The 16,200-nt window shown below is 40.5% G+C and overlaps 1 protein-coding gene across 2 annotated transcripts; it reads right to left on the bottom strand.

Annotated features, from left to right (window-relative positions):
* Positions 1-412: 412 nt before the first annotated feature.
* On the bottom strand, positions 413-8,064 carry LOC118218101 (AN1-type zinc finger protein 2A-like). Of its 2 annotated transcripts, none has more exons than XM_035400519.1 (10): positions 7,829-8,064; positions 6,171-6,271; positions 4,739-4,833; positions 4,007-4,138; positions 3,729-3,880; positions 3,494-3,616; positions 2,792-2,888; positions 1,959-2,035; positions 1,183-1,317; positions 413-750 (listed from the first exon to the last, which is right to left on the bottom strand). In XM_035400519.1, exons 2-9 carry the CDS (start codon positions 6,223-6,225, stop codon positions 1,206-1,208), a joined length of 843 nt encoding a protein of 280 aa, XP_035256410.1. In that variant the 5' UTR covers positions 6,226-6,271; positions 7,829-8,064; the 3' UTR covers positions 413-750; positions 1,183-1,205. The 2 variants fall into 2 exon arrangements, with proteins under 2 accessions (XP_035256410.1, XP_035256400.1); XM_035400509.1 differs by having other exon boundaries at positions 1,233-1,317; positions 7,829-8,062.
* Positions 8,065-16,200: the final 8,136 nt, after the last annotated feature.

Consider the following 16,200-nt stretch of genomic DNA (forward strand, 5'->3'; position numbering starts at 1 on the left):
CAGTGGGGTTGAAGTATAAATGTTGCCTGCTCACAATGTATTCCGTATCGTACAACCTCTGGAATTAATGGCTCCTTATCAACTTCATTCTTATGGCCATCTAAACCCCCCCCCCCCCCCCCCACCATGCACACCCCCCGCCAAGTATGTGATTTCAGTGGATATTTCAGAATTGTCCATTTTTATGAATGATAGAACAATACAATCAAATATAAACTATTTATAAATCAAGTTAAATGAAGAGCAATTCATTTCTACTCCAGACGCATCTGAAAGTATTTACCCTGAACCAAATTTCTATAACGAATTTTAAAAATAAATCAAAATACCTCTGCCTACCATGGACTGGGCCCTCGAATAATAATTAACAAAAATAATGGCAATAGTAAATACAACATAACACACAAGTGCATCAGAATGTTTAAAATAATTTATTCAATAGCTCAGTTTAAAGGTTCGATTAAGAAGACCAGAATATATAAAGTATTTACAAAGATCCATCAATAGAAATCACATGATGCATATCCGTAGAAAGTGTTTTTTTTCGAAGACAAATCAGCAAGTAGAGCGGAGGCTCTTTGGCTTGATCATTTGGTTAGATGAATGTGGCTCAGTAACCCAGGATCCCTGATGAGAAGCACATTCCCAGGCTGTCCACGTGCAGATGGCGGATCTGTGGTCCCACGTCGAGGCCCTCGGGAGGGTGCAGCGCTACGACATGCTGCAGTTCGACTGTCTGGAATCCCTGCCCTGTGTGAGTGAAGAGGAGAGCGTTATTGACTAAACACAAACTCGAGAGGCAATACAAACAGGACATTTACACCACGCGCTGCACAAAAAATAACCTGCAGTGACAGCACAAGTGCGATTCCACAGGACAGCGAATCCGAATATTCTCAGTACCCTTTACTATATATTGATAAATCCTGACTGTGGTAATGTAACCCACTTTGAAATAAATGGGATGAAGACAGGAAAAAACGCAACTATATATTGGTCTGCTTGTCTTTTGATCTATTGAAATCTTACACATCAATTTAATATGACCAATCAAAAACGGTGAGGAGCAGACAATGAGTCCTATTACAATGTGTAGTATTCTATTGTGAATATAGCATTTTGTTGAATATAAATGACTAAAGAAGAAGAGCAGAGAACATGAACAGAGCCCATGTACAGTACCTAGGTCAGGTCTTGTTAGCATGCTACTGACTGGTAAGTGTGCCGGGTACCTGCTGTCTCTGCTGCTGGCGTCTGAACTCTTCCTCACTGGCAGCGAGGGCCTGGGCCAGAGCCAGATCCTCCTGCTCCTGCGGACTGAGAGAATGGAGTCAGAAAGGTGGGCATGCGCAGACGCACACATCCATGCATACACACTCATAAACACAGTAAAGTACACCCGCTACATCTAAAATGTGGTGTATGCACGTCCGTGTCTCTGTGCGTGTACCCACCTATCTGACACGGAAGTGCATACACACTCAAAAACACTAAAGTACACCTGCTACGTATAAAATGTTTGTGTGCATGTCGGTGAGTATGTACCCACTGACCTGACACGGAAGTGCATACACACTCAAAAACACTAAAGTACACCTGCTACGTATAAAATGTTTGTATGCATGTCTGTGAGTATGTACCCACTGACCAGACACGGAAGTGCATACACACTCAAAAACACGGTGAAGTGCACCCGTTACATCTAAAATGTAAATACAAAAGGACTGCATCCTACTCCCCGTTCTATTAATCAACAAAAAGCCACATCTTTCATTGCATCTCAGTCCCACACACACGCACGCACGCACAATGCAGAAAACGTACTGTGGCTGTTTGTTGGGCTAAACAAATTAGCCGTGCTAAGAGCACTCCCGCAGCGGAAGGCCCCTGCACACGGAGGCAGGACTAAAGGGGCTGAGGCGGGGTTAATGGGCCTTTATGAGGGGCTGACTGCTTACCTCAGCGCGGGCTGGGCGCCGCGGGCCGACTCTGCCAGGGACATCTCCAGAGCTCTCTGCAGGGCCTGCTCCTCGCTCTGCGCAGACAACAAACAGCGTGCTGAGCACAGCGCTCTGAGCACGGCGCACTGAGCACGGCGCTCTGAGCATGGCACACTCAGCAAGGCACACTGAGCATGGCGCCCTGAACATAGCGTGCTGAGCATGGCGCTCTGAGCACGGCGCCGGACCGCCTCTCAGCACTCTCAGCCTTCCCTCAACACCGCACTTAACCCGGAGCCGATTCGTTCAGTTCAACCCTGGACTTCCTGCAGGGTGCCGTCTAGTCAAGACTCAGCTCGGCTAACGCATTCTACACGTCGCTGTCTTTATCGAACGGGTCTGGCCCTCCAGGTTTACAGGTCAGTGATTTATGATTGGAGGGTGGTTCAGCGCTAAGTAAGCCTGCTGTAGTAGTGGCTATCCACTCTATATGCACACTGCAAATAAAAAGTAACACGGAAAATAAAGTCATATTAAATGACCCTACAATATGACAGAATGCAAAGTTGCATGGCTGTACGTGAGATGTATGGCTGAACATCTCTGGCAGTAGAATATTCCTCTTGTACACAGTAATGGGCCATTTCAGGGTATGCGATATGTCCATACGTTTATGGCATTTTCAAATATTCAAACCTGGGATAATGAGCATGATTAGATTCAGCTGAAACAATGACATACACAAGCGTGTTAGTAAACAATATAACTAACTTTAGACATGAGTAGAAGGCTTTTTCCTTCTAGAAGGTGTTTGTTGGGCTGGGTGGCATGTGTCTTTGTGAGAAGCATACCATGCCGGCCTGTAAAGAAGCGGACTGTGGGATGACCCTGGGTGCCGGGGAGGCTGCTGGGGCGTGGGCCATGGTGGCTGCTGGGCTCCTCTGGGCACTGGAGAGGGAGGGAGGAGGGAGGAGGGAAGAGGAAGACACAAGCTCCCCGTGAGCACCGTTTCCACACACGTTCCCCTGCTTCACCTTTACAGCACATCGATCTCTTCCCGGTCGATCAATCATCACTGACCAGATCCAGTCATTTAATAGCGGGTTTCGTTTCCAGCCATGGGCCGTCAAAGCTAATCACGAGACGTCTAGGAATGCAGATGAGCGTACAATGAAGTGCTGCTACCACACTTGTGCTGGGTCAACAGGTGAGACCAAAGCTGAGAAGTTTTAAGCATCATTAAAATGTCTAATAATGAAGCAGGGCCCGACGACTACAAGGTGGTGTATTTTATTTTTATTTTTTTTTAACGGCCCACAAGGCCACTATCTTTCCTGTTAATGGCCCAAGGCTTCGTACGACCAATAAATAAAAACGTAAATATGGATTTAGTGGCACACCGGCGATGCGTGATTTACTGGCCCGTATGTAAAATAAATCACGCCGGGCCGCTCGGCAGGCCTTACTGCCAAGACGGTGAAATAAAAGGCCTTCCCGTTTCGGGGTCCGGACGCAGGTTTTAGCCGCGGGGCCTCACCGCGGCGGTTCCTCACCTGGCCTGCTGGGGCCTGCCGTTCCCGCTCAGGCCGTTGGGGACGGACCTGGACGCGCCCCGAGTGGCGGAGAGCCCCGCGCCGCAGGAGGAGCCCCCCTGGGACCTCATTAGAGCAGCGTGTCTGGAACGAAAGACCCCGCCACAGTCAGAACGCCGGCCGCCACTCTGAGGGCTGCTGGGAGATGGAGGCAGCATTAAAGAGGCGTCGGAGCGCGCCAGATAGCTCCACTCACCCGGGTTTGGAGACGGGACGGCCGGCCTCCGCGCAGTCGTGGTCTAAAGGGTGCCGGTGTTTCAGACAGTAATTCAAATGGCACTGGTCGCAGGCCACTCGGATCATTTCTTTCTGCTTGCAACCTCCCTTAGAGCACTTGTTGGTAAAGATCTAGAGACAAGACGTTGGACAGCTCTTAGCTCTTAGCTCTTCACACTACAGCGTGAAGACAAAAATAACCTCAGGCTGGGTTTAAGCGGTAAAATGCAGCTCAGGTAAAAGTAGGACAAGGCGTACCTTCCGCTTCCTCTGCGCGGGGTCGGATTTGCAGTCCCGGTCTATATGCTCCCCGACTTTAAAGTCTGGCATTTCCCCCCTCTTAATGGGGATAGGGGTATTGCAGAGGGGACACACTGGAACCTGCACATCCTGCGGAAATACACAATCACCTCACACTAACTCAGCAAAAAGGCAGTAAATCCTGCATACATTAAGCATTTACATCCATCTGGAGGAGACATATCTCTCACAGACAAGAGACAATGAGACCCAGAAGTAATCTGGCCTACTATTGGTGGGATGAGGCCAATTGTGTCATGCTATTGTGCATGAAGTCATAACCCAGGCAATGACTAACTTCAGATGCATTACATTACATTAACTGAGCAGATGTTCTTATCCAGAGCAACTTACAGTACAGGGAAAAACAGGGGTGTATTCACCTGACTAATATAAGGAAGACCTGGCTAATAACTAGATATTAAGATTGCTTAGCCTATGTTTGTAGGCTAAGCCACTTTGCAGACATAAGTCAATTTGATGCAACGGTCTCTGCTGTCACAGGCATCTTTGTCCCACACCTGCAATTTCCTCAGCGCTCAGCGCTCACCCCTAGCCTATGCTTGTGTTGAGAGCTGTCCCCAACTGAGCCGCTCAGAAGCCCTTTATATATTTTCAAATATTTTAAGCACTTTCAGTATGCTCACTTGTTGCTTTAGATCTACAAACAGGAAGTTCCAAAAAATTTACCTTTTTATAAGCTGAAGTACACTTGTGGTTATCATAAGTAATGTGGTCTTTGCAGAAAATTTCTTCGCAGGCATCACATTTCATGGGGAGAAAATCTGTCAGAGATTAAAACAAAATAATAATAATCATTTTTCAAAATTTACAATGAGGAATATTGGTGACAACCATGTAAAAGTATATAGTGTATTATATTATGTAGTCTCACCCAGTACAATTCGAACAGGATTAATTTTATGATATTGCGATTATCTGACTCCAAAGTAATGTTTAAACCTTTACTCTGATCCAACAGATATGCATAGATGGAAGAGACTGCTTTCCGCCAGTAGTGTGGCTCTATATGGATCACAATCTATCTTGGTAGACGTGGACGTGCCTCTGGCTTGTGTAGCCTGAATAGATACAACTGTGTATCTTGATATGACACTAGTGTATAGGCGAGTGACTGCAGGGTGCAGATATCCTGAGTGTTTGTTCGGACCTTAAAACTGCTAGGTATGCGGCTGTAAGAGTCAAGGAGGAATGCCAGGTCAAAATGAATGCAGTTTATTAGACAGCATGTTCAATAATGGCAATATGCAATGGCTCAAAATGTGTGCGTAGTTGAATGGCTATACGCATATGATGTTGACGAGTCTCCCTGAACCACTGCACTTTTCCCTTACATACCAAAGGAAAAAAAACCTACATCGTTAAATCAAGACACAATCATAACAAAACAGTACATTAACGATCCTGATTGTACTACCTCTTTTTAACCCTATCACACCGGGTTAACATTTGTAGCTGAGACACCAACTTGATCCCCATGGCATCGGCTTCTCAACAATACCAAACACGATTACACTGTATCATGGAGAATCTATGGTTTACATAATGCTGATCCAGTAGAAGGTTTTGCAACTAAGCACTGTCTCTTTATTACACCCTGCTGACTCACAGTCAGCGCAGTAAACACAGTGTTTCCCATTGGGCGTCTAATAAGGGGCACACTTCTGTAAACTGCACTACATTGCCATTACACGACATATCTTGGATGTTCAGATAAAATAGACCTTGTTTGGTTTACACATAATTGATAATTTTCTGATCATTGTAATTATCAATTATTATGTCCACACTGAGCTAAGTAATTACTTGCCCTATACAGATCTATGTTACAACAGTATAATTTAGACAGTTACACTTGTGCTTAAAAAAACTGCATTGCTGGAAAAGTGGAGCATGTTAACCATTTAATTGAGGTGGGAGTCCTCAGCAAAAAAAGTTTGTAATTTTAAGAAGCCTCTGGGTTCTATGAACATATACCATACCATATATTTATTTATTTATTTATTTAACAAAGTAAGTCAACTGAAAACTCTATTTTGCAGTGATGAAATCAAACTGACAAAAAAATCAAAGAAAAACACACACTGCATGCACTGCTTACCCAAACGCTTGCATGACTTGTCTGAACAGTGCTCTCCCAGGTCTGGAAACTCCATGGCACTGAGGTGGCAAACACCAGTTCTATAATGTTGCTTTAAAGTTCTGGAAGAGTATGAAAGCAATTGTCAGAAAACATGGTTGTTAGCTAAACACAGCAGCGATGAGAATGAATCTGACTTATAGGATATTCTTGGTTACAGCGACTTTGAGCTATGGCACCACTCTCTAGTGGACATATATTTATGGATCAATATTTTTTTAAATATTGGGAGTCTACAAAAGGGACACACTTCCATATGTGTGTGTGTGTGTATATATATATACTTTTAAAATAGCCTTAATTTCACCTCCATTCAATAATAGTGCATGTGCCATAATTAGAGAGACTGGAGGACACCTCCAACATTTCCGGCACAATATCAGAAGCCATTACGTAATTAGTGTGACGTCACGTTGCATCACTCTCTCCCAGAAATGCAGAATCACGCTAATTAAGCAAACTAGGTCAGTAATGATTTTCACTTTCAAATCAAAGTAAATGATCGCTAACTACTTACCTAGTAATAAGCTGGCCAAGTTAGCTAACGATATAAACAGCACCCCAAAAACATTTGCATGACTCGACATATCTAGCTAGTGTAAACATCACAACGGGCGCCAAGCATCCTATCACCGCTAGTCTAGAGAACAAACACACTAGCAATTCAAAAATTCAACTGTGGGCAAAGTTAATTATTTAGTCAAATTTAAGAAGTAAACACGAGTCACGCTAGTAAGTGTGAAACGTTTATGATCTGGGCCTGTATCACGAAGCATGATTACCGAGTAAGCTGGATAATTGCACGGAGTAAAACCTAGGACCAATTCATATTGGAGTAAAACCAGCTCTTTTTACTTCACACCAGATTTTTGGAAACTTCATGTTCCAGGCTTGGGAAGGTTCCGACTTTTATTCGGTATAGTCTAGTTATCTAGCTAACCCTTAGCAACTGAGGCTAGCGCTGGGCGACCTCTGACATATTTGCCGGCACATAAAAAAATCGCGTGAGTACTGAAAAAAATAATCACCGGAGGATAACAAGGACATTTTTGTACATAACTAGGTACAAGGTGTTACCGATATTTTATATGCAGTCAGTTGCAAATCTGTTTACGTTTTCCTGTCTGTCAAACGAACTTGGTCGATAATAGGTGCTCTCACTCGAGTCTATAACTAAAAGTTCGAGCTAGATTAATTACTTTGCTAGAAATTTTATAATCTCACTACACTAACGTTGACAGTATTTCTAGAAGCAACGTTGATAACAGTCAGATAACAGATTCTGTATGCCAAACGGGTCTACAATATGTGTTAGGGAATGATAATGAACTGACGTCAGCTAAATTATCGCTATTCACCCCAAGTTAGCAGTCGCCTGAATTCCATCTACTCCGCTGGACTAGCTAGCTGAACTCCAGTAATTACCCGATACGAAAGTTTCAGTTAGCTAACGAGGTTACCTTGCCAGTTAAAGAAAGAGTAAAAGCTACCCAAGTTAACGTTGCATGTTGTATTAAGTAGACCAGACGCAGTAAGAAATGCCACCAGAGCTGTTTTTGCTAACGTTAGGCAGCTATAGATGCGCGAGTAAATTCAAAAATAACACACATTGTACTTACCAACGGGGTCGTTAGTTAGGCACTCGATACAGCCAGATTACAAAAGACTCTTCTGTTCTGTGAGCCAAAGTAATCAACGAATCCACTAGACTATGCAGACTTCTTACTATATAGCTAGCAAGAACAATGATCAACAAACTAGCTGTCACCAAATGTTTCCTTCTCTAGCTTGCTTGCTAGCTGTTATCTAGCTGTGTAATAATAGAATCGCGTCACTGGGCCCTCCTACAAAGCGCACCCTGATGACTCACACTAAAGACGGTGGAAGATATAAGATATACAAGCCGATGCATTTTCTGTCCGCACGAACTGCAGCATGCAGGGGAAGTCGGCGCTAGCTCCTTGCTCGTTTGCTTTCCATTTATCTCTAAAGATCATTGTTTCGCATAAATATGTATGATATTCATGTTAAGATTGCTCGATCTCAGCACATCAATTTCTCCGATAGACTACAGCCTGTCGAAAGACGTTCTCCATTAATGTCACTATAACATGTGTTTCTTATTATTTTTGTCCACCATCTTTGTTCAAACTGATGTCATCAACTTTTTTGTCATCAACTTGCGCTCACCAGAGATTTCCAGAATTTACTACGTTCTACGTAGACCATAGAAAGCACGTGAGTGGTCCAGTTAGTAGTCGGAAAACCCGGAAGTGAGTTAGCATTTTTTAGTTGTGGGTTCCCTCGGCAGATTTCCAATGTTTTTCCCATAGGGATTTCGATTACTACAGAAAATAAGATCTGCGGCTAATGTACGCTTAAGAGAGTTTCACGTTTTGTTCTACAAGATAAATTACACCCGTTAATATCTCAACTGTGAATTTCGAAGCTGTGAATGTGCTTTAAAAAAATAAGTTGTTGACAAGTTGCTATATTGAAACTACAACTGTCGCATTCTGCCGAACACCACTCAAGTTTGATTCTAGCCTGCCTACACGAGACAACCGTTGTAATACATTTCTTAATTTTAATCTGGTTGTTAGGTGTACATTTTTATAAAGACTGATCCAACAGGTTGCTTTGCTTATCAACAAATTCGACCATTATTAATATCTTTAATAATACCCAGATAACAAAATGCAAGCGAAGATCCACCGACTAACATTACATCGACCTAGTTCTGGTAGCCTACACTTAGTCCGGCCTTATTTGGCTTGAATCTCGGCCCGGCTTCAGGCCGAATCCATCATATTTCGGCCATAGCTGCCTTTGACGGACCGGACTTGGCACCACAGTGGGCCTAATGCATGTCATGGGCCAGCACTTTTCCAATAACCTGAAATATTCCCAACCAGCTGCATGCACGCATAAATTAAGTAATTATTCGCTACGTATTATGCACAGTGCACGCTATGTATGTGAATGTGTCTTTTTAGCTGTAGCCGACCGGCAGAAATTGATCAAATACTTTTACAAATACACATTTCCTCCTTTTGTCCTGTGTCTGTGACAGAGTGCATCCAAAGTCCATGGAAAAAGTCAATTAAAGCATCACGTGATTAAGAATGGGCTCAATACAAGTCATTCGTTTTTTTTTTCTTTCTAAAAGCATGTTACCAATGCTTGTCAAGTACAGATATTGAATAACAACCCTTTCATGGGTAGTGGGCCTACATGGTATTCTGTGTTTGATTTGTAAGGGGTGTAACAAGCATTCATTCAAACATATTTATAGCTGTTAGAAACAGTATCCCTAATTTTGGTATGGGCCATTTCTGGGAAAATACTTTTGAAAACCACAGAACTAAACAGAAATCAACAATGTAACAATGACTGAAGGAGACAAAACAACCCTAAATATAGTGAATACTAGTAAATATTACCCAGGTTGTCATTACAAGCAAATGTAAAGGATACTTAAATTACTATCGTTGTGTTTGGAACATTTTGGACCATGCACCTTCTATTCACGTCTTCTGATACTCTCTTTCCTTCCCCCATCCCAGTCAGGTGCTAACTGTAGTCATCATGTTTTTACATTTCTTTGTATGTGGCACTCAAGGTATTCATAACAGCAACTATACATGAACAAGAGCAACAAAAAAGGCAGTTAGTTTATACATTTACATATTGTATATTTCTCCCCACACAATTACTGTGAACACTTTTTAAAATATAACTCAAACTAACTCACTGATAACAACACTTCTGTAGGTAAGGAGCTTTTCACAAATAAGCATCTAACAATGTTGGAACTTCCCTTTTATTATTTCTTACTTTGCACAGGTGTCTCAAGACACCTCCAGTTCCTTAGAAATTGCCTAAAAATAGTTAAACAGAAAACAGTCATGGATGATGATGCATCAACAATTTAAACTAAACTGAGCTATGACAGCTCATAATGTTACATCAGAGCACTATAACCCTTTTACACGCATAGTCAAAAATATATTTTATTGATTCTTTGGCTCTATAATTACAGCCTTGACAATAAACAGGTTAACAGGCTTCAGACATAATGTGGCACCCTCTTTAATACTGTAAATTTAAACAAACTGTATAAAATATTAAATTCTATTTGACGGTTTACCTTACTAGTACTGCTATTTGACTTGCTGCAAAAAGTCTCTTCTTGTTCAACCAGTTCAAACTGGTTATCAGGAATCCACCAGGATTGCAGCGTAATCAGAAGAACTAGCTAATAAACGCATGGGTGAACTCACTCTGTCAGCCCTCATATATAGAAGCTTTGTAAAAATTATTTTTTCTTTGACAACAGTGTCCATTCAAACAAACTGTTGTATTCACCAGTGTTCGCAAATTACATAACAACTTTGAGAACATATGACTCCATTCAAGGTTTGTCTTGTTATTCAGCATCTTAACTGGATTAATGGATTTTAAAACAGCAGATTAATTTCTCTCCTGTAATTATTCATGGTTCTTGAACATATTCACTTATTGACTATCACTAATTGTCCCAAATCAATGAAAATTTATCCAGGCCAGATATGTGCAATAACATCAGCTGCCAAACTCAGAACGGAGTCGACCCGAGTAACCCTCACCGAACAGAGATCTGAGCCGAGTGAGCCGTTACTCACCCGAGCTCAGGCTGATTCAGCGTGCTAACTGGGTAATTACCAAGTAAATATATTTTCTATGTTGGATAAGGGAGACGTTTGAACTGTTGATGCACTTATGTTCAGTATTCAGAGTGCCAAACGTTTAATGAGGGTGTTAGCCGTAAAAAAAACCGCTGAATTCTGAACATAAAAACGTTTTACTCAGTCCTCACTATCCCAACAAGGGAGATACTACATGAATAGACTCGCCACTCAAAATGTGTTAAGATCAAAATGCCACGGTTAGACACAACCAGTGTTATAGAAGAATTCAGAAACTGACTGCACACACACTGTGATTGCACATACCTATGTTTTTAAACTGGAAATGCATACGTCTATGTGTTTGTATGTGCACACCCGTGTGTGTATGTATGTTTGCCAACCATTTTGTATTCAAGTTTGGGGCCTTCCTTTGGCTCAGAAGACCTCTTCTGAAGCACTGAAATGTCATCTCCACTTGGAGTAGACTTTGAGCAAGTGACAAGCATTTGTTGGGAATATATGCCTCTACTAGTTATAGAATAGCGAGGATAGCTTTAATAGAATTAAAATGACTATTTTACTGTCCTCACATGTCACCCATTATGTAGGTATAGCAGTACAATTGCAATTAGTAATCTGTTTTATAAAATTAGAATCAAAAATATCTAACTATAAATTGGATTTTCAACTGATAATTAATTTCCTCCAGGTACTCCCATTGTCCATAGAAATGCAGGTAGGGTAACTGGAGACTCTAAATTGCCCATAGGTATGAGTTTGTGAGTGAATTGTGAGCGAATGGTGTGTGTGCTCTGTGATAGTTTGGAGACCTGTCCAGGGTATATTTCTGCCTCTTGCCCAATGCACACTGGGATAGGCTCCAGCACCCGCCGCGACCCTGACCAGGATAAGTGGGTATAGATAATGGTTGGATGGAATTAGTAATTCAAATTTCCAAAATAATTTATCAAATACAATTAAATCAAAGATTTAATTGATAACCTGAAGGATGGAGTTCTTGGAAAGACTAATTTGACTCGCCTCTCATGTTCAACAGACACCAGGTTTAATAATATAAATAATATAACTAACATTAGATAATAGCAATATAAGGAATGTAAGTTGGATCAGTTTTGTGGTTTAATTACACATTTATTATATATATATTTGCTACCTTGTTCAAAGCCCACTGACAAGCACACCAAAGGCACACTGTTGAGGCCTCTAGTGGCGCAGCCCATAGAGCGCTATCCACAAGCTCAATGCGAGCAGCGACGTTCGCGGTTCAAATCCGAGTGCTGATCTTTGTTGCATGTCTCTCTCCTCCTAATTCTTCCTGTCTCTACATTGTTCTATCAAATAAAAAATCCCAAAAAATATATTTAAAAAAAGGCACAATGTGAATGATATGACAAACAATATACTGCCCTTTAAATTGCTATTTATAAATTATTACTGCCGTGTCAGACAAAAAGTTTGTTCAACCTCTTCATGATGGTCTTTGTAGTCCATCTATCTGCTAGGCATCACGTTCAATACAAGCAACCACATAATAGTACTGACTCCCTGATGAGTAAAACAACTTTGTTACTTGGTGTCAAGTAAAATCACACTTTGATTTCTATTCTTATATGGATTATGAGTATAACTTGGTTGAAAATGTGACTGCAAACCCCTCAGTTTGGTAGAAAAAGGCACACGTTTCCTTTGTAGCCTATGGGCAAATTGAAAGGTGCAGTGCACTGGATGCCATGTTGGTTTATGCAACTTAAGCAATAGAAGCAAGTGGTGAGGTCCATTTCATATCTTTTAGTTCAGGGGTCTATGCCTACTGTGATGCGGCAACGAGACGCACGGTCTTCGACCGGCATGGCCTCGATTGCATTCCAATTGCTTATTTTATCCTTCCTTGTTCCCTTTCTTTGCCACCTTCCCTAGTGTGGAAGGCCAGACAGGTCACAAAATATGTGAAATTGACCTCTGGAATCACACACTGACTACATGTTGACAACGCATGATTCCAAACATCAATTTCGCACATTTTTTTTTACCCTTTAGCTTATAGATAACAAAAGTGGTTCAGAATGGAATTGCTGAGGAGAAACCGATGCCACAGGATGTTTTTATTGTCATTGTTGCCCCAGTAAAACAACAGAATTCATTGATTTACTGTCAGCATTATTAGGCCAGGTACTTCTGTTGTTTGTAAGGCAACAGGGACACATCATTTTTGGCCTTATAGCACAGAGGTGACAGAGGGTTACAACTTCTGCCACATACTACCATACTCATCTAAGATTGGCTATGGGATCTGGTATTTAAAGGGTATAGGTGACACCACGGCCCATATCAGGATTGTTTCCATATTACTTACAGTACACATCCATGGAGTATCTTAGCCAATGTAGGGGTACCCACTAGTTGACAGGAGCATTCTGTCTAGTATTGTAGAATCAATTGATTTAGTGGCAATGGGTGAATTTGAGAGTGTTCTTTGTGATATTGATTGGTAGGTTGCAATATTTTCAGATCTTTAGCATTAAGATCAAGTTCCACACACTGCTCACAATATATTACTCACTCATATTACTTTCTGGTATTTTGATGCCCAGGTAGTAAGGAGAATTAAGTGAAAACCCATTTGAGCTGATGTATACATATATACATCCCAGGGAGCATCTGTACCAAACTGGGTGTTTCTATCTGCAATTTAACAATCTGGCCCATGTTTAATCTGAAAACTTGTGCCCCAATAATATGTCCCAATAGTGGGCTCAATATCAAGTCATGGGAAGAACATTAAGTGACCTATATAGACTATCACTCATTGGGTATGTTAAAAGGATTTAACCATCATTACCTGCCTTTCTAATTTTTGAAATACCTCATACATTATTTAAGAGGAATATTTAAGAGGTCACCCTATTCTGAATGGATTTTTAAGCCCATTTCTGGTGTTTAAAACAGTGTAAAAAGTTGAAAATATTTTAATAGGAAATTCTGGGAACATTGTTTCATATTTGTTTACTGTCCTTAAATCCAAATGGTAAAATTCAGCCTCTCAGTTCAGACTGAAACAATATCTCTAGATTTCTTTACAGAATTCAGCATTAAATTTTACAGCATGAAAATCCTGCATGATTACTAAAATGAATTAAGTATATTATCTGATTAATGAACAGGTAAAATGGTGAGAAACAGGTTTTCATTTATTTGACTAAATCTTTACTCATCATAAACCAGCATTAATTTTGTGGGAGCTGTACTTAATGCGGAGATTCTGTTCAGTTCATTAGATTTTCTTGACACTGCGGCAAGACTACTGCAAGGCCATGGGAAAATGTTTCTTGCAGAAACTTGGAGAATTTCACTACTTTGTTCCATGAATTTATTTATCCAATAGCTTCTGATAGATAAAAAAAATATATTCTAAACAACAACTTCTTCATATTCTCAGAAGACCTCAGTGCTTTCATGTAAGGGTCCAGAATGCTGTGGGAAAAATTAGATTCATAAAAAACCCCTACCACTTTATGTACTTAAATTAGTCTTCAATATTTGAAATAAAGCATAAGAATCTCTTATCTTTTAATAAAATACTGACAAAACTCTTCATAATTTCTTTTTTTGCTCCAAAAAAAGTAATCTTATTGTGAAGGACGGTAAGCTGTGTCCTCATATGTAAAAGGTATATAGGTGCTTTCTGCTTCAGTGCCCTCTGCCTCTAAAAGTAATTACACTTTATCTGTACTTTTCCTATTAGGTCAGAGTAATGGAAGAGTGCTCCACTCTCTGGATTCTAAGGGAAAATCTTTTGCTTTTAATTTATTTAGACGTTTCAATTAATGTGCAAAATGCCAAATAATCTAACCATGTTGCAAGTTTGTTGCAGGAGCAATGCGTAGTATATTTTTTTAATGCCAATGTCACTTTTAGTTGTCTGATGATTTTAATATTTATCAAACAATCCTGTTAAAATGTCTTTGCTCTTATAATTGATATACATGTCAGTACTGCACGTGCGATTTGAAACAATGGAAGGAACGTGCAGCTTTTGATATGGTGATTTTTTTCAGTAGAAATTGGTAATGATAATCAACCAATTTTGTGTATGGCTACGCAATCGTTGCCATCCATATCTGAACATATAAAGTGAAGTGAAGAGAAAATGACAAATACGGTATATTGGTGCAGATGATTTTAACCAAACCATTTTCTACTCAGCCAGTTTCAAAGCTGAGCTGAACACTGGCTTACCGCACCACATGACAGACTGATTACCCAAATGGATTCGCTTTAAACAGGGACGTGTGCTGAGGCAGTTTTTATCCCCCAAAAGTGAAGTCCATGGTTAATTGCACAATATTCTTGTCATAGTTTTGACACAGATGCATGCGCTTTGATGTCTTTTTTTAGTAACGGAGTCTTACAAAGCAGAAATAAGTAAAAGCCAGAATTTGTATTGCATATTTTTGTGTCCAGAAAAATGTTGACAATCTGCTGCTGGCTGTGCAGAGGTAAACATCCAGTCTGTTTAATATCTTGGTATTTCATTTAATCATGCCATTGTGCATCTATTTATCTGTTGATCAAATCATATCATAACACAGAACACCATCATGTGTTGAGTGTATCTGCCTACAAGATCCATGCATATCCAGTGTAGTTATTTGCACACAGTATACCAACTCTATCATTAAATAATATAGCCGTACATTTAAAACGTGTCTATTGCTTTGTATGTATACACAACCAATATACACATTTTAAGAGGACTTCAAGCAGCACTTTGTACAGAGAAGTTTAAAAACTGAAAGATAAAAGGCACCCATCAAGGTCTTCTGAGAAAAACTGAAAAAAATGTAATGATATTTTCAAATGGATTTCTTCAAAAGTAATAGTACCACACTGCTACAAATTTTGTGTGGATTATAGGGAATGGACAGTGTGTCTCTAAACTCACCCATATTGCTCTTATGTCCACTCATTAACTGACCAGTGTCAGAAAAAGCTGTGTTTTTGTGACCTGAAGGAGATTTAAGTCCAGAATTGTCTATACTCACAATGAAAATTAAAATATTTCACATTTTGTACACTCTTAAACTGAAACAAAGGGGAAAAACAGAGCAGAGGAAAGTCTTCACAATATGTCTTATTTTATTAGAGTGTTTCTTTTGTTGCTCTCAAAATATCTCAGCAGTAGCTCTGCATTTAAAATCAGAGAGGTTTTAGCAGTGCCACAGTCATTTGGTGAAGAGAATCCGTGAACAGATCAAAAGAGTGAAATCAATCAACAAGCTACCCATGGAAAAAAGAAAAAC

The sequence above is a fragment of the Anguilla anguilla genome, chromosome 2, assembly GCF_013347855.1.
Source record: "Anguilla anguilla isolate fAngAng1 chromosome 2, fAngAng1.pri, whole genome shotgun sequence".
In the NCBI taxonomy this organism is placed as follows: Eukaryota; Metazoa; Chordata; class Actinopteri; order Anguilliformes; family Anguillidae; genus Anguilla; species Anguilla anguilla.